This window comes from Stylophora pistillata, chromosome 14, assembly GCF_964205215.1.
Source record: "Stylophora pistillata chromosome 14, jaStyPist1.2, whole genome shotgun sequence".
In the NCBI taxonomy this organism is placed as follows: domain Eukaryota; kingdom Metazoa; phylum Cnidaria; class Anthozoa; order Scleractinia; family Pocilloporidae; genus Stylophora; species Stylophora pistillata.
This window is the reverse complement of record NC_142532.1, coordinates 19,602,797-19,624,209: the sequence shown is the minus strand read 5'-3', so window position 1 is coordinate 19,624,209 and position 21,413 is coordinate 19,602,797. Positions and strand designations below refer to the sequence as shown.

Below are 21,413 nucleotides of genomic sequence, written 5' to 3'. Positions count from 1 at the left end.
ACTTGGCAAAAAAATGCCAAACGTTGCATGGTGTTATTCACGAGTTTTAATGCTTTTTTTTTTTTTTTTTAACCTGATGCCACACATATTCCTTCCGAGTTACCTTGTTTTCCACTTTCTCTGATTTTTCCAACTGTCCTTTCAAGTTAGCGACACATTTCCTTGCACATTAGCTATGATAATTTAGTGTTAGATCAACAAAACAACTTCTCCCTGATAACTGAGTATTCTCATTACCCGTTTGCTGGATAACGTATGGATACTGTAAGGAGAAGTTACAAGTTCATCACCTCTGGGAGTTAAAGGGTTTTAAAAACCTTTCGATCCTTTTTTTTTTCCTCACTAGGTGCCCTTTTATTTTCTGGAGCGTAGGAATCAGTTTTTCTTATTTTCTTTCTGAGCGTAAGAACCCAATTTTTACCCTTCCTCGATCATTTTCCTATACTCTGTACTGGTCCAAAAAGCGTGGTTGAAAATGTCCAGATTTTGTAGAAAACATTGCTTTCTCAGGAAACACCATAACATTGAGTGTAAGCAACTCTTCACTGACGGCAAAACCGAAAAGTCAAGTTTATTCATCGTTCTTTCAGTAGTTTCAGCACAGCTTCTTGTACACGCTGATGTATTCCCAGTCCACTCAGCACTTCATACGGATTAGGATGGTATTTAATCAGCCCAGAGAGCGCTTCTAAGTCCTGCTCAGACAACAAATTCTTCACCACCTTCTCTGATTCTTCCCTTAGCTTCGCCTCAGCAAAGTCTCTCTCTTTCTTCTTAGCCTCTACATCTTTTAGTGCAAACTCTACTTCTAAACTACCCCTAACTTTGTACCGGTAAAGCTGCTTTGCTTTCTGTCTCTCCTCGGAATCAAAATACCAAATAGTTATAGCATACCTGGTGCTATATGCGGGTAATACCTCGTGAGGATTCCGCTTATCCGACCAAAACATCAGCAATCTGTTAAGGAATGGCTCCACATCAACATGGCCATTCTCTCTGTAAATTCTTAACTTCCCCCCATTTTCCTCACTCCACCCCTGGTTGAGATAGTAGATGACAGTCAGACACCTCCCATCTCCGTCCGGATTATCAACATGCCGAGAGTACCCCGTTCCGTTACCAGGGTAACAAGCCACCATAGCTTTTGCACGTCCTTCAATGCGAAACTCATTTATCCCATCAGGAAGATTGTTACAATGAATCACTAAAGTGTCTACAAAATCTATTAGCTTAACGATATTTGGCGCATGTTCCTCATTGCCCTCTAACCAAGTTATCTCGTCCCCTCGAATCCTTTTCTCTGTAAACTTCTGCCCCTTAGCTGAAGCCGTGTTTCCACCGCTGAGCTGCCCGTCTTGAAAAACACCTGAGTTGTGCAACTGATTCACCTCGTTCAAAATATCCAGCGCTTTTTCGTCCTCAAAAACATCGTCGATGACACAGAAATACTTATCTTTCAAAGTGTTACATACAAATCTTGCAATGTTTTCCAAATCTCTTCTTGAAGGCTGCGGAAATTCCTTAGCTGGTACTGTTTTGAGAGGCGGTCTACAATTTGGCTTGTGAGCTTTCCAATGCGACTTTTGGCAATCCTTGCTGCAGTAGAACACAGATCTACACCTTGAACACCTCGATAAATTTCTGTTTTCCGCAGAACAAAATGCACAACTTGACGAGATGGAAGCCATGTTTACTAGTGCCAAGCTTCTCGTTGTCTCACAGCTGTTTTGTCCGAGGGGGAAAGGGGATTTGTGACGTAGCGTTATGATAGTAACCGCTGTACTGGAGAATACACAAGGAACAAAAACATGGCGACCTTCACGGATTTATTATAGTTTCAAATTGGGCCTAATCTCACGTTCTTATATCTATTTAATTTAAAAAAAAAACGCACAGTTGGATAGTATATTTCTTAAAAATGGTTCTCGCGGATTTAGGACGGAAAATCACCACAGCACTCCGCTCCTTGAGTAATGCAACCATCATCAATGAAGAGGTGAGAGAAGTTTATACCCCGATAATGCTCTCACATGTAACCGTTCACTTCTTGTTCATTATTTGAATTTTCTCTTGTTTTGGTATTATTAGTCAATTTCCATCCCAAAAGCAGATTTTCACATAACTCCCACGAAGATCTGCAGGACAAAATTGATAAAATCACCATATATAGAAGTTGTATCTTATATTTTTGAATTGCACCATATATATGTGTGTGGTTTAGTTCGAAATTAACGAAGAATTTGAAAAGAACTTCTTGAGTCAATTCTGTTGTAAGGCATAGGAAAATACAAACTTATTTAAGGAAGTGTAAGTCTAAATCCTTAGTGCATACCTGCATTAGATTGAAAATTTTTTGCTTCACTTGTACCAGTCCAAGTTTGTAAAGGAGGAAATCAGTCATAAGCACAAATAGATATTTAGGCTGTGATGTTTAGGTTATGATGTGTGTATGTGTTAACTTAGTCTTGACCATCACAATTTAATTATGTCAATGTTTTAATCTGCAAAGGGCAATACAGCCCACCTCGGCAGATATACCCACCCATCCCATCCCAGGGAAGGACATCCACCACGCAGTTATCTCGTGTGTGGGAAATCAAGGCTGCAAATAACTAATGGGCAGTCACTGGTCACGTTGTCTGGTCAAACATGCTTTTGCTCGGACACTACCCGTTTTTGGCCGGTCAAATTTTAACAGTCGAAACTCTTGCGATAGTGAACCCAGATTACACAGTAATCCTTTTACAACTAAAAAACAACTGAATCCAAGTCGGTCTGGCAATACAAATTACAAGTCAATAATTTTACTACTCTTAACTGCAGAAGCAGCCTCTCATTGAGTACGTGGAACGGTTACGAAAGATACAACTGCAATTGTCCGTTTTACTTTACATCTGGCAAAATCACTAATAATTAAATATTACACTCAGAGCCCTTTTTTTTAAAGTTACAGTTGGGAATTTTTGTGAGAGTAAAAGAGTGGTCGGATTCTCCAGGTTTTGGGCCTTTTGCTCGCTTTTTGCACTTTGCAACAAATGCTACTTGGATTATTCTCGATGCAGCAAGATTAATCTTCATGAGGGTGCTTTCTGATCATTCAATCAATCAAACAATCAATCACTGTATTTAAGAGTAAATGATGGTATCTAGCCAAAGGTAAAACCCTCTACTAACTGGGAACACTTAAATAAAGTAAATAAAATTACGGAAGACACGATGATTTGCGGTCGCGACAGGACTTGATGACATCGCGGAAATTTGCGACTGCCGGGAATTTCTCGACCACTAATTTGTCCACTTTTATATTGGTTTTTTTTTTCTTTTGGAAACATGACTTTGTCCCTTGTGATTATCAAACAGTTAAAAATTAAAATTTCTTTGAACGAGTCGGTAAAGGACTGGACAAGATGTTCGGCAAACCAAGGATTTGTCCAGTCAGTACCCAATTTTGACCGGACATTGTCCATTGACCGGCTGTTGTTTGCAGCCCTGAATTGACATCTCCTACCCCTAACCCTGCAGGAGACGGGGCCTACAGTTTATTCGTCCTTATCCAAGAAGACTAGAATATCTATCCATTTCTTGATATTATAGAAAGGTAGCACATTCTCCTCAGTTATTTTAAGACCTTGAGTGTTGGTCCGGACGGGGCTTGAACCCTCAACCTCCCGCACAACAGTCCGGCACTCTACCAATTGAGCTAACCAGGAGGGGGTTGTAACCCTTTCATAAATACCAATCCCCTGGTTGATATTTTTCTTTTTTCTTGTTACTCCTCTGCTTGATATCACATTGATATTGTAAGGAGAAATTAAGTCTTGGTCCCTCGTGGTAACCAGATCAGAGGGTTTGTAGTTTTAGTATAGATTAAAAATAATTGATGTTTTGTTTGCATCAGGTCCTTGGTGCTATGCTTAAAGAGATCTGCGCTGCTTTACTTGAAGCAGATGTCAATATCAAACTTGTAAAGAAACTCAGAGAAAATGTCAGGTAAAGTGAATTCCTCACCAAATTAGTTCTGGTCATAGGACTTAGAAGAGTCTAATTCAATCTGTAATAATAGTAGATTAATGAAATCCAAGGACAACAAAGTGGGAATCCATTTTTTGAATTGGACTACACAAAGTTCTGTTACCAATTAATCAAAATTTAAGAAATAATCTTTGCTGTCAGTTTGTCATTTTCATTTTAAGAAAACAACACTTGGCAAAATTTACAGCAACAAGGAATGCACAGGAGGCTTGCTGTGCAATTGCATAAACATGACACATACACTGTCCAATTACAAGCAATTAGTGCTCAAATCAGGCTGGTAATAACCAATCATGTTTGAGAATTTTGTTATAATTTTTGATTACTATTCAAAAAGTGTTAACTACAATTATAATATTGTACCAGTAAATGTAAATTATATCTCTAACCTGTGTTCCTCATTCAGATCTGCCATTGATTTTGACGACATGGCTGGTGGTTTAAATAAAAGAAGGATGATTCAACATGCTGTGTTCCAGGAACTGTGCAAGGTCAGTAACAATTCATCTTTGTGTACTTTTTCTTTCTTCGTAGAAAAGTTTGTTGCTTTTTGTTGTGTTTGCTTGTTTGATTTTTTTAGAAGACAAGGCTTGCCAAAAACTGTTACCGGTAGTTGCAAGTTAACCCTTTACAGTCTAACATCAGCATCCACATTCTTCCACACATTTCTCCATACATTACCTTTTGTATTAACAAGGAGAATTTGTTTTTAAAAATCAAAGCTTCTTAGGTTGGTGATCTTTTCTCTTTTTTCTCATGGTCTTAAAGAATGATTCAGTTAATGAATTATTCAGCATTATTATATGGCTGTGTCTCACAAGGACTGGGAACTACCGAATTCACGAATTTGATTGGCTGAAATCAATATTGAAAGTGGTCTAGATTTTCCCATCCAGACCAGCATCTAGACTAGTCTAGAAAAAAAAGGTACAAAGAATATAAAAAATTGGCATTTAAGACAGCCATATAATAAACATCTTATTAACCGACCTCAATTGCTGGTACAGACCTCACTGCATTCGGTCTGTACTGGCGACCTTGGTCAAGATTCTCCCATACAGATCTCCCGCTCGGTTACTAAGAACTAAGTATTGCTGTAAGGAGAAATTAGATGCTGGTCACTTTTAAATGGTTAAAGAAAACTTTAATGGTGATGGCAACAAGATTGTGACAAAACTCAGGATGAAAACATCTAGAACAACTACTCTGCATGTGCATCTTATAACTTTTAACACTTCATAGCCTTCCTTAGCTAAAGAACAAGGTGAACATCGTTGCCTTTCAAAAGCACTTAAGCTCCCTAGCTCTTTGAAATAGTTAACAATAAACCATAGTTAGAAGGTAAACATTGTTATGTCTGCCTGTGAACAGCTTGTTGACCCTGGTGTTAAACAGTGGAATCCAAGCAAGGGAAAGCAAAATGTAATCATGTTTGTTGGTCTGCAAGGGAGTGGAAAGACCACAACATGCAGCAAGGTTGGTTTTCATTATTCATATATATTCATCAAGTTTTAAATTGGCTCTCATTTGCACAGTAAAGTTCATTGTATTCTGTTTTTACTTTTATTACAGCTAGCATACTATTATCAGCGCAAGGGATGGAAGACTTGCTTAATCTGTGCAGACACATTTCGTGCAGGTAAGACAAACAGTGGCTACCAAAGTCCAACCCCTCGTCCTTGTCACGGTAGCCAGAAACAGGTACGTAGGGGATTGCTGTGCAGGGCGAAGTATAGTGGGGGGCTTGTTCCCCCCAGGCCGCTTTGAAGGCCTGCTCAGAACCCAGAAACACCTGGCCAACAGGGCTCTGGTGAAGCTTGGATGGCTAATCACCCACTAAGTGGATTAAACTGCTTACAGAAACCAGAGGAAGCAGGAGATGGTGTGAGGTTTCCTTGGACCTCTGCTCCACAGGGAGTGAAAAGGGATAAGCAAGACAAACAGCAACAAAGAAACTCAAAATTCAGCACAGTGCCTTAATAAATGAAAATGTGCACAATCCCATTTATCAAGGATGACAGAGTATCTTATTTAGAAGTACGTCCTTAACCCCCTCTTAACTCTTAAGATCCATCTAGTAATTCTTGTGACTCATTGCCATACTATACCTTGTGAATTAGACAGGAGAATTTGGTCCTATTAAAAAGTAACGCCCTCTTACTGATTAGCTTTTCTTTTCTCACAACCCCCTTACAAGATAACTTCTTGGAATTGCAAGGAGAAGTTACATGTTAATCACTTCTGGGAGCTAAAGGGTTAAGAAGAACTGGGGCTGTACAGTTGCTCTGTGTTCGCCAAGGCCTCTTATATTACCAGTAAGTAAATGGGTCTAATTTTCTTTTCCCAGGTGCTTTTGACCAACTCAAACAGAATGCTACTAAAGCAAGAATACCATTTTATGGGAGGTAAGAACAGTCGAGTCACGTTAAGTTTATTGGAGGTAGCTCCCAATACATATTTTCAGTCTATGAGGAAAAATTATTTTACCTTGATTCCATTATAATATTATCATTTGTTGTTGTTGTTTTTTTTTTTTTTTAAGTTACACCGAAATGGACCCTGTTGTAATAGCTCAGGAAGGTGTCGACAAATTCAAACAAGAAAACTTTGAGATAATCATTGTAGACACAAGGTAAGTTTGTGTACTTAACATGATCCGTCTTTGATAAAAGAAGTAACTTTGTTTTTTATAATTTGTCATTGGAGAGAAAACTGTATAATATAATAAACAAAATTCAGCTAAGAATGTGAATTGGAGGCAGAAGTATGGGAGCAAGCAGAGAAGAATCTATAAATGCAAGGCTGCACTTTCTGCTACTCCAAGAACTCGCCAATTATGAGTGATGGTTATTAAGTTTATTTTACAATTTTTTTGTTCAGTGGAAGACACAAACAAGAAGAATCACTTTTTGAGGAAATGCTTCAAGTTTCTAATGCTGTTGTAAGTGCTCACTTCACTGTGCTCATCTTCAGAACTAATCATTGTTGTTGTTGTTTTTTGGACAGTTTAATTTCTATGACCAATTAATTTTTTTTATTCTTTTTGCACACAGGACCCAGACAATGTAATATTTGTAATGGACGCCACAATTGGACAGGCTTGCGAGGCACAGGTAAACAGGATAAATCAGCCTGCAGTTTATAATTTACCCTTGTTCATCTGAATTTCTTTCAGCGTATAATTTATTGCAGCTGCAGCCCTTAAAGGTGGTTCACTTCAATTTTTTTAATATTTACCTCTTTCAGGCAAAGGCATTCAAAGAGAAAGTTGATGTTGCTTCAGTTATTGTAACCAAATTAGACGGTCACGCTAAAGGTGGTGGGGCATTGAGTGCGTAAGTATTACTAGTCATAGTCTGTCTTCATTGAAACTTTTAGCTTCAATTGAGGGTTTACCTTCCCTTCAAGAGTCAAAGGTTATTTTTTCAAACTGCTACTACTTCTTTCCCTTTGTTATCAGCAAAAACTTGTAAAGAATGAAGCTCATTCTTTTGAGGCCATATTGTATTATATGTTTTATTCTATATATTCTGTTTATATCTGTTTCTAATAGTTACTTTGTTAGGCTAGTTCCAATTTTTAATTCTAGATTTGCATGTATTACTTACTAATCCCTAGTTTTGAGGGCCACTGGTTTGTCAGTGTAAGGTGTTATGTGTACACCTTCTTTAAATAAAGTTGACTTACTTACTTACTTACTTACCTTACTTACTTACTAGTTGAAAATCAAGCAAAGAAATAATCTTGGCAGGTGGATTCCAACTTTAGCAATTGTTGGAAAGAACCCTGAAAAAATTCAGGCTTAGACAAGATTCGAACTGGTGGCTACCTGATACTAGCAGCAGCGCCCAAATAATATCAGGGAGGCAATTGTTAAGACTGCAGTCCAACTGTAAGGATTGTTTCTTGGCTTGATTTATTACCACTATTATTAACTAAAGTCAAACCTCCACTAAGGGCCACCTCTTTACAATGACCACCTCTCCACAACTGCTACTTTCATCTGTCTTCAAGATGGCAGTTGTGGAGAGGTTCAACTATACACTTACAAAAAAAACACTTCTGACTGTGACTCTGTCATGACTCTAATAATGTCATTCTGGCTGTGTGTCTGAACATCAGTTATTGTGATTTGAAAAAAAATACTACTAACAATTTAGTTCAGGAGTACCCTATGTTCTCACAACTACTTTATTAAAATCACCATCAATTGTCTCAAAATTCATATTCCCACATTTTTTTCTGAACTCCCCATCCAGTTTTGTTTGATATAAATTACAGTTTTTTGTATTCACAGAGTGGCTGCCACCAAGAGTCCTATAATCTTCATTGGTACAGGAGAACACATTGATGATTTTGAACCTTTCAAGACCAGACCATTTATTAGTAAACTGTTGGGTAGGTTTATTTACAGACTTCTCTATAATGACAGTTGGAACTCCTTATAATTGGGTTGGAATTCTATAAAGACCAAGTACTTTGTCATTTACCTTAACCCTTTTTCTCCCAAAATTAATAAACCTGTAAATTTTCTTATATTATCCATACATTTTCCAGCAAACAGGCAGGGCTCAACACTAACTTTTCAACTTACTAGCCAAGTAACTAGTGATATCTTAGATGTTACAACAATTTGTTTGTTTACTAGCCAAACTGTATAGTGGAAATTGAAAACCATCAGTCAAAACTGAATTTCTACTAGTCTGTTGCTAGTTGGCTACTGTTAGTGTCAAGCTGTGAGCTCTGAGTGTATTTAAAAGTAGACCAGGGCTCGACACTAATGGTAGCCCACTAGCCACAGACTAGTAGAAATTCAGTTTTGGCTAGTGGTTTTCAATTTCCACCGGCCAGTTTGGCTTGTATAAACAGACTGAAATTGTCGTAACATCTAAAAACATCTAAGATGTCACTAGCCACTTGGCTAGTAAGTTGAAAAGCTAGTGTCCAGCCCTGTAGACTAATGCAAACTGAGTTCTGCTTTCTTGTGTCTTCTTTAGGAATGGGAGACATCGAAGGACTGATTGATAAAGTCAATGAACTGAAACTAGAGGACAATGAAGAACTTATTGACAAACTCAAACATGGTGAGAAGTCATTAACCCTTTCACTTCCAAGAGTGACCAAGACAGAATTTCTTCTTACAATATCAATACAATATCAAACAGACAAGTAATGAGAATAAAGAAAAATATCAACAAGGGGATTTTTAGTTGATCCAATTGATACCAAACTATTCAAACTTACATGATAAGAATTGTATGGCAGACAGCTAGGAGAATTCCTAAAAAGATCTTGCGAGTGAAAGATATAACAGATAGTGGAGTGTATTTTTCTATATTCCAGGTTTTCAAGGAAATGAGTCACTATTCAGAGTAATGGATTTTAGTGGCACCTTACATGATCTGGTCTTTTTTTTATGTAGGCGTTTTTAGTTTGCGAGATATGTATGAACAGTTCCAGAACATCATGAAGATGGGGCCATTTGGCCAAATCATGGTGAGTAGCTTTCCGATACTCTCATGAGTGACCAAGACAGAATTTCTCCCAACAATTTCAATACAATAGCAAGCAGACAGGTGATGAGAACAAAGAAAAACTAATATCAATAAGGGATTTTAGGTTGATCCAATACAAAATTCTCCAAACTAACATCATAAAAACTGTATGGCAGAGGGCTAGGAGAATTGCCAATGAGAGCTTGGGAGAGCTTGGGAGTGAGAGGGTTTGAACAACAGCAGGGAGGCAGTAGAACAAAGGAGACAGAACCCAAGCTGTTTTAGTTGTTAAAACTGATCAAATTAAATCTGACTCTTTTTCTGAATTTAACTTGTACAATGACTGAAATTCTTCTATTAATTTTTCGTTTGTTTGTTTGTTTTTTAAGGGTATGATACCCGGGTTCAGTAATGACTTCTTATCTAAAGGAAATGAACAGGAGTCAATGGCGAGATTAAAGAAGCTAATGACAATTATGGACAGCATGAATGATGAAGGTAAGATGTCAGGTACTGCACCTTAATATCAGTATACATTTTCTCCATACTGTTCTCTTTATATTTCCTTAGAGGCTGACAAGGAGAATTTGCTTATTAATCAAGAGTTTCTGTAGTTGTTGATCATTTTTATCATTCTTATGACTTCACGTGTGATTCAGGGGTGATATTGTAAGGAGAAATTAGATGCCAGTCACTTTTAGGGGTTAAGGGCTAAGTTTAAGCTCCTGGGGATCGTTTCTTATTCTGCCAGGGGCATGGGTCTGTATTTATTTTGCCTGAGGAAGGGTAGTCTCGTTAGGGGTGTCATGCAACGCTTCTTACGTGACATCCCGAAGAATGGCCGTGAAAGAGACCTAAGAAAAATTACTGCTGAACAAGAAATTAAAAAAATTACCACGCTGGTTAGGTTTGGCCACAAACAGAAAAGCTACTATCAATTTCAAAACGCACGTGTGATAGTATCAAGTAGGGTTATACGATGCGATCTGCCAATTTACGTGTAAAAACACGACGAGTTTTATTCGTTTCAGAACTAGATAGTCCCAATGGTGCAAAGCTGTTTTCCCGCCAACCGGGACGTTCCACGCGGGTAGCACGTGGAAGCGGCGTGTCTGTCCGAGAGGTGCAAGAGCTTTTGTCACAATACACCAAATTTGCTGCAATGGTGAAGAAAATGGGAGGAATAAAGGGCTTATTTAAAGGTAACTTCACCCTTTTTACGAAAATAAACTGCTTTGCCTCGTCAATTTTGTGATGTGCGCGTTTTCCCGCGCTTGAAAAAGTTCATTTCACTTCCTTTTAGTTCTCATTGGCTCCTTGGGATATATCCTCTGTTTTGATTGGTTCCTTTGATAACCGTCTTACTTCAGAGAGTAACCAAGACAGAATTTCTCCTTACAACATTAATACAACATCAAACAAACAAGAAACAAGAATAGAGAAAAATATCAAACAGGGGATTTTTAGTTGATTCAATACCAAATTCTTTGTACTAACATCATAAGAATTGTGTGGCAGACGGTAAGAAATATAATAAAGGGTATCTTGGGAGTAAAAGGGTCAACTTAATCGAAAACCGTGCTACATATTTTTCTTGAACTTATAAGGGTGCATACTCAAGTTAAGCCAAAGCGGAAGTGGCTTTCTTGTAACAGAAACTAACGTCACCTTATCCTCCCCCCCCCCCCCCCATCCTGTGTTTTTTGCATTTCAGGAGGTGACATGAGCAAGAATGTGAATCCGTCGCAGATGGCCAAACTCAATCAACAGATGGCTAAGATGATGGATCCCAGGGTACTTCAACAAATGGGTGAGTGTTTAGTGAGGTCAACGAGAAATTCTTGGAAATTGTCTATGTACTAAGACATTTTTTTGCAGTAAAACTCTCTTGTGGGAGTTCCGTGGATTTTGACCATTGTGTTATCGTAGCTCTGTAAGAAATAAAACACAAAAGAAAAAGAAGCATTTTTATGAACTCGATGTTTGTCATTTTAGGTCCAAGATCACGCTATCCCTTAATTGTATGGTAAATAAAGTTATGGCGTTTTCCCTTTTGTTGCCTCAGCTGACCATTCGATCTCATTTTCAGGGGGAACTCAAGGCCTCCAGTCCATGATGCGTCAGTTTCAACAAGGCGCGGCCTCCCATGCAAGTGGATCAAGAAAATAGCCAATAGTCAACCAGCCCAAATGAGACAACAATTATTTTTAAAAGTTATGTTGCGTTTCAAATAACATATTATACGTCACACTAGCTAGTCGTTTTAACCAACCACAGCAACCTAGAGCTTTGTATTAATGAATTTAACCTTTTCACTCCCGAGATCGAAAATCAAATTCTCAGCACTGTTTGCGATACAGTTCACACAATTTTCGCTAAGAGAATTCGGTGTCAAATCAAGCAACAACCCTAGACTGATATTTGTTTTTTCTTCTCATCATCCTTCTGATGAAAATGTATCGATACTTGAAAAGAAATTTCTCTTTGGTGACTAAAGTAGTGAAAGGATTAAACTGTTATCGCTCTGATCAGCCGTTGTAATAACTTTGTTTTTGTTTTGCGACACTCAATTGAATTGCCCTCTATATGAACAAGGAAATACGAATTTGTCACTTATTTCTGTGAAAAACTACATTCTACTTCATTCAAGTTTTAACACTGGGACACTTGAAGTCTCTGTAGTTGAATAAGTTCTCTCCTCCAGAATTGTCCATGTTCTCAGGCATAAGGTGCCGATTAGATTGAGTTACATTTATTTACAATGTACAGATGGATTATGAGAATTAAAATAAAGTACTGGGAGACAGTTATGTTAACCTTCGTACTGGAATAAAACTCACTTGTAGTGTATTAGCCTCGTCTATGAAGCAGATCGAAGAGGGGGGAAACTTAAGAAACGACCAAGCCGGCATTCGCATTTGTCCTGGCCGACTGAGAGCCAAAAATCGAAGGTTAGCTAGGAATAAACCGTGGGATTGTCAAACGTGTTTCGTAAGAATTTTTCGGTTTTTGGTGGGCTTACATTCGGAAAGGCGCATCAGCCAACAACAAAAAAAAAAATTCGAAGCGAGTCGGTTAACAAGAAACAATTTTTCGACTTAAATATGACGAATTCGATTCCAATGTTACGTTATAAATTATCAGGGCTTTTCATTGAAGCACTCTTAAGAGTGAATAACTTTTCTCAGTAGCCATAGAGCTTACAAGAGAGGAATTCTTGAACCGGAGTAAGATTTTTGAATTTTTGCCGATAGATTGAAGCGGCCAGAAATGCTCGTAAAAAGAAATGCCCTAAAACTTTCTTCTACGAAACATTACATTTAAATAGCCTTACTTTTGGCACCACTTTATAAAAAAAAAGAATCTTTTGCTGTCTCTAAGTGAGCCAGTTCTGTTTTTCTGTTTGTCGTTTGTTTCTTCAAATGCAATATCTTTCAAACAAGGGGTAGAGAATAGATTTCCTCACAAGTCGAGCGAACGACTTTGAGAAAGTCTCGGAAGAGAAGCGCGAAGTCAATTATCGCCAGGCGTTACTTGGCGTTTACGTCATTTCCCGTGATGCCTCAAGCGCCCTCTTTTATTGTGGGCAATATGGCGGTAGGTTCCAAGATTCACGTGGCCAAATAAAAGTATATTTCACCCCTTTAATTTTAGTTTTCTCGACCCATTTCTGTTATATTTCTTTTATCTAGGGCTTCTTTTAACCTTCCAGACATGGCTTAAAGCATTTTCAAGTAGCTTTATCGCGATCTTCGTGATAAATCGGTAGTGATTAAAACTGTTGAATTATCCCTCTTGAGCCAAGCCTGTCGGTGTTTATAGACAGGATTGTGGTGCTATTTAAAACATTTTTTCCAATTTACAGGTCACTGATTTTCCACAAAACACTTTTGAAAATACACAGAAGTTAACTTTAGTCGCCTTTTTCCCTTGATTCCTTCGAAAAGAAGAAAATTGTTCGAGCTGTAACTAGCGAATCGGAACTGGCCCACCGAAATTGGAGTTTAGACATAGGCAAGCAGTTCTGCCGCCTTTTTCATTTCAAATCTTTTGTCCTTTGCAGCGTGCGATCTTACGTAGATCAAACGAGGTATTTTTCAAGCAAATCCAGATTTGGTTTTTTGGTTTGTACAAGTCCAAATTGAATGAAGAACAAAGATTAATTAATGACTTTGATTGCAGATAGTTAAATGTTATGCTTAATTTCTCCGAGTGATTAAGAGAATTATTAGTTCAGATTAACATAATGAACGTGTAACTTCTCCCAATAATATCTACACACCATCCAGAAAACAGGTAATGAGAATACTCAAACTTATCAGGTAGAAGGTACCTTTATCTGACATCAAATTCTTGCAACTAATCTACAAGGAAATGAGTAGCACTTTGAGGGGAGAATTAAGAATAAGATCTTGGGAGATAAAGAGTTAGTTAAAGAGATCAACACAGAATACAATTGGTAATTTTTTTAAAGCAGGTCATGAATGTGATGACATTTATTATATATCTGATCATTATAAATAGCCTCAGTGAAGGAAATCAAGATGCAAAGTTAAAACTTTTCTAGGCTAAGTTCTCCACCCTTTCTTGCATAAAGATTCTACAAAAGCACCAAAACCATTACAGCAAAAATTCGCAGTAGTTAACATTATCATCTCATTGTTTCTCAGTCGGGGGAAAATTCCCAGAAGCAAAATGTCATGCGGGACCTCCGTATCCGAAAGCTGTGCTTAAACATCTGTGTTGGTGAAAGTGGTGATCGTCTAACAAGAGCCGCAAAGGTTCTTGAACAGTTGACTGGGCAGCAGCCAGTTTATTCCAAAGGTAATTTATTGTTCACATTGTAATGTTGTAATGTTCAGTGTAATGTCATACATAAAGTGGGATTGTATTATTGTTTAGATCAGTTTTCAATTGAGTATGGAATGTGATCCAGGATAGCTTTGTGTTTCCTTTACTTTGTCATGTGATTGGTCCCGAAAACTTTTGTCACTATCCCAACCAATCAGATTTGAAACTAAAACTAATTGCAACATGGTCACTTACATTTTTCTGTACTTCAAATAGTTTGCTTGTTTTTGCTTTGAGTTCTGATTGGCTGCATATGATATTTTTCCTTCCTATGATTGGCTGTTTTGAATACTTTGGGTTTTGTTTCATCACATTCAATCGAAATGCAGGGGTTTCATTAGACACGAAGGCACGCTATAAAAGGAGCCTTAGGTCCCACCGGACCATTTGTCAATCAACCGTCATGTGATGTAGAACTCTTAGAGTCAAGTCAGCTTGAGCTACAGCTACTCCAAAGCAGTGTACAGCGGGCACATTCCTCGAAATTGTTTTATGTCTTCATCACAATACAAGAATTTTTGAGATTTGCATTTCCTTTCTCCAATGGAAACTGTCTTTATTTGTGGCAGTAAATTTGAGATTGAAGTAGGTGGTTCGCACGTTACCTCATGCCACCATGCTGGTGGAAGTAAACAATAGATATCTCATTAGCTCCTTTTCTTCGTCTACCAGTATTTAAATTTGACCCACACACGTCAACGGTGAATGACAAATGAGCCTTGGTCTTCCCAGGGAAGACTTCCTTATATAGCGCACCTTTGTGTTTAAGGGCCTGGGCACCAGGCAAATTGACCAGTTGTGAGGATGGTTTTGCCCACCTGGTTTGATGATCTGGAGGAAAGTTAATCTTTTAAAGAAGTTCAATTCACAAAGTTTTACCCACCTGTGAAAACCAGTATCCCTCCTGCTGAAAATGTTGATGAAACCTCTGGGAAAGCGTTCTATTTGTTGGCTTCTTTGCCTTGCTTCACTCTCCTTTGTTTTACTCTGCTTTTCTTCCTCACTCTCCTCACTCTTCTTTGCTTCAGTCTCCCAAGATCTCTTTAGTAATTCTCTCTACTGTCTGCTATACAATTCTTATGATTTTAGTCCTGAGAATTTGGTATTGGATTAGTCCCTCTCCTCCCCTGCCATATTTTTTTTTTATTCTTACCTTTTTTTCTGTTTGATGTTGTATTGATATTGTAAGGAGAAATTCTGTCTTGGTCACTCATGGGAGGTAAAGTTTAAGAATGCCTCTCACTCTTCCTTAGCCAGTTAGATGCAAAACCTGAAGCAACTGATACTTAGCCAAATCAAACTTTCCCCTTTTTGAGGCTGTTTGTGTGTGTTCCACATGGTTCTTTGTAATATTTATTTTTGTTCTTATTGGCTGCTGTTATTGCTCTGGTTTTGTTTTTACAACAGTCTATCGAAATACAAATTGAATGGGTTTGAAATGCACTCTTTGTCAACCTTCAATGTTTACTACACTTTTGTTGGCAGAAAGGGATTGCAAATAGAGTTCATCAATTGTCAGTTTTTCATAATAGTTGTTTCCATGTCATACAGTTTCCCTGTGAGATATTTTAAGAAGCCTAATTCTTTTCGTAGCCCGCTACACTGTGCGTTCATTTGGCATTCGTCGTAACGAGAAGATTGCTGTACACTGCACTGTGCGAGGCGCCAAAGCTGAAGAAATCCTAGAGAAGGGTTTGAAGGTAAATATGGGCTTACTTCTCTTTTAGTGTCATAAATGAATGCTTAAAGAAATCATTTGGCTGGGTCTTTGTGAAGTGTTCATGGACATTAAACTTTGCTCCTACAATGCCTCTCTCCACCCAGGGGATTAATCCTTTACACCCTAACATCAGTATGCATATTCTCCATACTGTTCTCCATATGTTTCTTAAGGTGCTGACAAGGAGAATTTGTTTAGCAATCAAAAGTCTCTTTAGTTGGTGATCATTTCCTTTATTCTCGTGACCTTAATGTGTGATTCAAGGGTGATATTGTAAGGAGAAATTAGATGCTGGTCACTCTTAGAGGTTAAAGGATTGAATAAGTAATAGAAAACTGTCAAGGAAATCTGACAAAATTGTGGAGGGTTACCTTAATTTATCTTTTACATTGGTTTTCATATTCTCCACACTGTTTTCTTAACATTACTGCTGGTGCTGACAAGGAGAATTTGTTTGACAATTTTGTAAACAATAAGAAAGATGGTAAGTTTTGAGCTTGGTGAAGACATATAGAAAGATGTTTTTCATCTAGTCAGGAGCATGAGACAAAGAAAAAAGTTCCAAGTCCCCATGAGGAATCGAACCTCAGACCTTCGGATTCTGTACTCCGATGCTCTACCACTGTGCCACAGAGACTCTATAGTGAGCAAGGCCCATTACAAAGTTCATATATGACACGCATCCTAGAATCAACAAATTTAGAACTTCTTTGATCTGTGATCATATCCTGTATTCTCAGAGAGCAGTAAAAGCTCTTGTACAGATTTATACATTACTAGACTCAGATTCACTGGTTTTTGTTTTTGTTTCGATAGGTTCGTGAGTATGAGCTTTCGAAGGATAACTTCTCTAAAACTGGAAACTTCGGTTTTGGAATCCAAGAACATATTGATCTTGGAATTAAATATGACCCAAGCATTGGGATTTATGGCATGGATTTCTATGTAGTGTTGGGACGTCCTGGTTTCAATGTTGCTGAGCGAAAAAGGAAGCAATCCCGTGTGGGATACAAGCATCTGATATCTAAGGATGAATCCATGAAGTGGTTTCAACAGAAGGTAAAACCTGACCATATGCATATTAAGTGTACCATTAACAATTTTTGAGACAAAATAATAATTATGATGATAATAACAACAATGGTAATAACAGTTATTATTAAAAACTGGATCACTGGATAATGCAATTCAAGACTTTTTATTGGCTTAGCCATTATGGTATATGAGCCAATATACCATAATCTACAAATATGGTAACTTACGCGTCAGCTTAAAATCAAAAGGAAGCTAAAAAATCCGGTTTCTTACAAAATAATAATTTCTTGGGGGTGTTTTTAATAAAACAGTTATTCCACGAGCGCTTGTTGGAAATAATGTATGGATATTATAGGGAGAAGTTACCGTAGTTATTCGGTTATAAGGCGCACGGTTTTTTTCAAGAAAATTCTGTCTGCGGGTGAAAAGTTAGTGCTGAAATTGGGTGCATCTTATGGTCAAGTATTTTTGCGCAACTAAATCTTGAGATCACAATATTTTAGCAGAACTTACAGGTACAAAGACATGAAAAGAGCACTAATTGTTGTTCATTGACTTTTTTAGATCTGGTGGTTCTGAAAAGAACCGGGGTGGCTCTGAAAAGAGCTGTTGTGGTGGTTCTGAAAGAACCGTTTCTTATGTGGCCTTCGTCAAATTGCCATGAAACAAATCCCACACGAGCAGAGCTTTTTGGTCTGAGGTGTAGCGAAGATTGCATAGAACCCAATCCTTTATTCCTATTAATTAAGAAGGAATACTGCTTTTAGAACACTAATCAACCTCCATAGAAAAGTAAACAAACAAAAATTTGCATACATTCTTAACAGCACGTGCTCGGTAACATGATATCCATGACAACAAAACAATCATTCAAACCACATTTCAAATTCCTAGAATGGTGTTTGTGTCGCTTGCTTGAAAAGTTCTGTCTCTGAATAGACAATGTGGAGATAAGACTTACCTTCTTTGTCCATCCAGCCTTTTCTGTGCACTGAAATTTGCATCCTTGGTGGCATGTTGATATTCAGCTGTTGAACACCTTTGAATAATGACTCTTGGTGGGAGTTTTTCACCATTTGCTTTCACCGCCAGAGCAACCATGAAACTTTCTCAGATCCACGGCACCTTTTGGTGCATCTTATAACCAAGTATTTTCATGTAATTTTCAGTTTGAGAACTTGGCTTGATTGAGTTGTTAAGTTTGGGGTGCGTCTTATAACTGAGAAACTATGGTACTTGTCAATTGCTCGTGGGAGTTAAAGGGTTTACAATCACTTGCAGAAATTTCAGAAACAGATTGAGAATGCTCATGCAGCTTTGCCTCTGGTGATCTTGAGATCACAGCACCAACTACTTCCCCTTCACTCCTATGAGTGACCAAGACAGAATTTCTCCTTATGTATTAATACATACATGCATAGGTTAATTGACTACTCCCCATAGGGGCTTTTCAGGGCCAATACCCACCCATCCCACCCAAGGGAGGGCATCCACCACACAGTAATCTCGTGCGTGGGAAATCAATGTGTCCTACCCCTAACCCTGCAGGAGACGGGGCGTACGGTTTATTCATCCTTATCCGAGAAGACTAGAATATCTATCCATTTCTTGTATATAGAAAGGTAGCAAATTCTCCTTACTTATTTTAAGACCATGAGTATTGGTCCGGCTGGGACAATATCGAGCAGTCAAGTACTTAGAATAAAGAAAAACAAAAACTAGGTGATAGTTAGTTGATCCAATACCAAAATCTCTGAACTAATGCCATAAGATTTGTATGGCAGACTGTAAGGAGAATTTATTTACTATAATTGATATCTCAGAAGTGAAAGGGTTAACAACTGTCTTCCTCGAGCTGGTTTACGTACTTTGAACAGATGTATATCAACAATTGTTCCGAGCTAGCAGCACCCTGCAAATGACTTGTTCACAACATTGAAGTAGTCAAAGAATTCACCAAATTGAAATATGGTGTTCAATTTGAATTCCCATTGTTTTGGACTTACTAGCCTCGTCTTCACGTGGAAACACAAAAGGATTATCACATGTGTGAGAAGCTAGTAAGTCCACAACAATGGCAATTCAAATTGGATGCCATATTTTGATTCGGTGTATTGCCTAAACAAAATATATTTCTGCCAGGTTGAAAATGCTAATCATGAAATGGCTCTTGTGGTAAATGACCTTGCAACAAAACTAACTAATTGCTTTTCACAATCCCGACATATAAAATTTGACAGATAAACACCTTAACTTTACTCTAATGAGATATGGATCGTTTAAGTTCAGACTGTCAAAACTTGAGTCACTGTCATGAATGTTGGCTCTTTTCAGGACCACCCTTCCCTTGGACAAATTGCAAGATCAATTGCACACTCCCCACCCTCTACCCCCTACTTCAGCTTAGATCATAAACCCTAACATTATTTATTTTTTTGTTGTTGTTGTTTCAGTATGATGGTATACTGTTGCCACCCAAGAAGAAGAAGTGAAGTGGTGGTTTCCTTTTTTTGTAAATTCTTTGCCTTCAAATATGCCCAATTAAATGCTGGATGAATTATGTCTCGGTGTTGTTTTGATTTTCTTAGAAATTTTAAGGTTGGTATATTAAAGTTCACAAAGCAACCAGGTGGACATCCGATGTGGTTTGGTGCTATAGTAATATCAACTAAGTTGAAATTGTATATTGGCCACTGTAAAGAGTTAAAAAGCTGACGTTTCGAGCATTAGCCCTTCGTCAGAGCAATTGATTTGGTGCCACTCTGGTTTAAGGATTTAATGAGTGTAACTGGGGAATTACAATTCATAGACCCAACATTTCACCACTCCTGTCTAGTGCCTTCATCAATGGGATCTAAGGTTGGTTTTCATTTAAAGACACAAGCATGCAGTCTAGGTGTAAGTGTGCCTACTTGAACATATTATGTATTGATTAGTAGCGCATTTTGTGTGGTTGAATACTAATACTAAACAATAGGTTTATGCAGAAAGTGTGTATTCCTCAAGGTAGGTAGCATATAGGAAGTTTGGAGTGCACAAAAGATCCACAAGAGTTGCTCAATTTAAGCCTTTAGAGTGCTCACCAAACTTCTGAAGTGATTCATATCTTGATGAAAGCAACACTAATAGTATAAACCAGTTGTCGTGATTTAAATTATCCCAGCTATGATTCAGTAGGTATGCACGCATGACATCAGGTTGCACTGTGGGAACATGAAGCACACTCGTGAAATTAAATTTGATCACAAGAATTTACCAGCTATGTTATAAAAGGGACCTACTTTGAATGCATTTTGTGAACCTATCTTCTTTGTATGCTTGTGTTAGAGTAAAAGTCATGCCTGAAAAGCTGCTTGAACAGGTCAAATGACAGATGTTTCCAGTTAGCATTCAATATGTGTCAATACACAAGCTTGTCAACAAAACTTTCAATAAGGAGCATACTTTGACTTTGGTTTACCATTGATTGAGTTTAAGTACACAGAACTAAAAAACATGAAAAACATTGAAATCAAAACTATGGACTGCATCTTTACAGCAACACTCCATTAGACAACAAGTTGTCCCCCCTATTTGGTGCAGTCCATCTCACAAGTACAAAAACAACTGGAAAAAAAATTGATGTTAGCATGTCACATGGAACACTTGGAGTGAGGAGTTCCATGTAGTGTGCTGACAGAATTTTTTTTTCACTGATTTTTTTTTACTCACATTATTATACTTTGTTGAATATCAGGGACTGTTTGAAGTCTGTATCCCATTCTGAGTCAATAGAAATCAGGAAAATAAACTTTCTCATATAAGAGATTATGCTGGGATTGAGTAACTTGTGAATTGAAATCCCAAATGTAAGGTTTGTACAGGAAATAGGATTTGCATTTTCTCTCTATCAACTTGCTGAATAACTATCTCTCCCTCCCAACCTCCTCTTTTTCTCAGGAAACCCAAAGCTTGTTGAAGGGGAGTGTCAAGGTGGTAAAAATCAATAATATCATTATATGGCTGTGTCTCACAAGGACTGGGAACTACCGAATTCATGAATTTGATTGGCAGAAATCAATATTGAAAGTGGTCTAGAATTTCCCATCTAGACTGCTCTTGAAAAAAAGGTACAAAGAAAATAAAAGATTGGCATATAAGACACAGCCATATAATAAACATCTTATTAACTGAGCTAGGTCAGTCTGTATGGGACAATGTTGACCTTGGTCAAGATTCTCCCATACAGACCTCCTGCTCGGTTAATGAGAACTAAATGATAATAATAATAATAATACTTT

At 37.8% G+C, this 21,413-nt stretch overlaps 2 protein-coding genes and 1 pseudogene across 3 annotated transcripts; 2 read left to right on the top strand and 1 right to left on the bottom strand.

Moving 5' to 3' along the window:
- Window positions 1-541: 541 nt before the first annotated feature.
- LOC111333345 (prolyl hydroxylase EGLN3 pseudogene) lies at window positions 542-1,693 on the bottom strand (annotated as a pseudogene). The gene has a single exon (XR_015995383.1). The product of XR_015995383.1 is annotated as a prolyl hydroxylase EGLN3 pseudogene (transcript).
- Window positions 1,694-1,787: 94 nt separating this feature from the next.
- LOC111333354 (signal recognition particle subunit SRP54) lies at window positions 1,788-12,055 on the top strand. The gene is made up of 17 exons (XM_022938901.2): window positions 1,788-1,996; window positions 3,899-3,990; window positions 4,439-4,523; window positions 5,404-5,508; window positions 5,605-5,671; window positions 6,380-6,437; window positions 6,575-6,664; window positions 6,913-6,973; window positions 7,086-7,145; window positions 7,279-7,367; window positions 8,330-8,430; window positions 9,030-9,116; window positions 9,455-9,528; window positions 9,917-10,025; window positions 10,559-10,729; window positions 11,242-11,337; window positions 11,617-12,055. Exons 1-17 carry the CDS (start codon window positions 1,919-1,921, stop codon window positions 11,694-11,696), a joined length of 1,503 nt encoding a protein of 500 aa, XP_022794636.2. The 5' UTR covers window positions 1,788-1,918; the 3' UTR covers window positions 11,697-12,055.
- A 1,039-nt stretch (window positions 12,056-13,094) lies between these two features.
- LOC111333341 (large ribosomal subunit protein uL5) lies at window positions 13,095-19,695 on the top strand. Its single transcript, XM_022938888.2, has 5 exons — window positions 13,095-13,124; window positions 14,198-14,351; window positions 15,972-16,078; window positions 16,915-17,157; window positions 19,587-19,695. Exons 1-5 carry the CDS (start codon window positions 13,119-13,121, stop codon window positions 19,623-19,625), a joined length of 549 nt encoding a protein of 182 aa, XP_022794623.1. The 5' UTR covers window positions 13,095-13,118; the 3' UTR covers window positions 19,626-19,695.
- The last annotated feature ends 1,718 nt before the right edge of the window (window positions 19,696-21,413 follow it).

Excerpts from the sequence above, each read along its gene's own strand:
- LOC111333354 (XM_022938901.2), top strand. The coding sequence starts at position 1,919 with ATGGTTCTCGCGGATTTAGGACGGAAAATCACCACAGCACTCCGCTCC. Across the intron at positions 5,509-5,604 it reads AGACCACAACATGCAGCAAG|CTAGCATACTATTATCAGCG; the intron begins GTTGGTTTTCAT and ends CTTTTATTACAG. Across the intron at positions 8,431-9,029 it reads ATTTATTAGTAAACTGTTGG|GAATGGGAGACATCGAAGGA; the intron begins GTAGGTTTATTT and ends TGTCTTCTTTAG.
- LOC111333341 (XM_022938888.2), top strand. Across the intron at positions 14,352-15,971 it reads GCAGCCAGTTTATTCCAAAG|CCCGCTACACTGTGCGTTCA; the intron begins GTAATTTATTGT and ends TTCTTTTCGTAG. Across the intron at positions 16,079-16,914 it reads TCCTAGAGAAGGGTTTGAAG|GTTCGTGAGTATGAGCTTTC; the intron begins GTAAATATGGGC and ends TTGTTTCGATAG.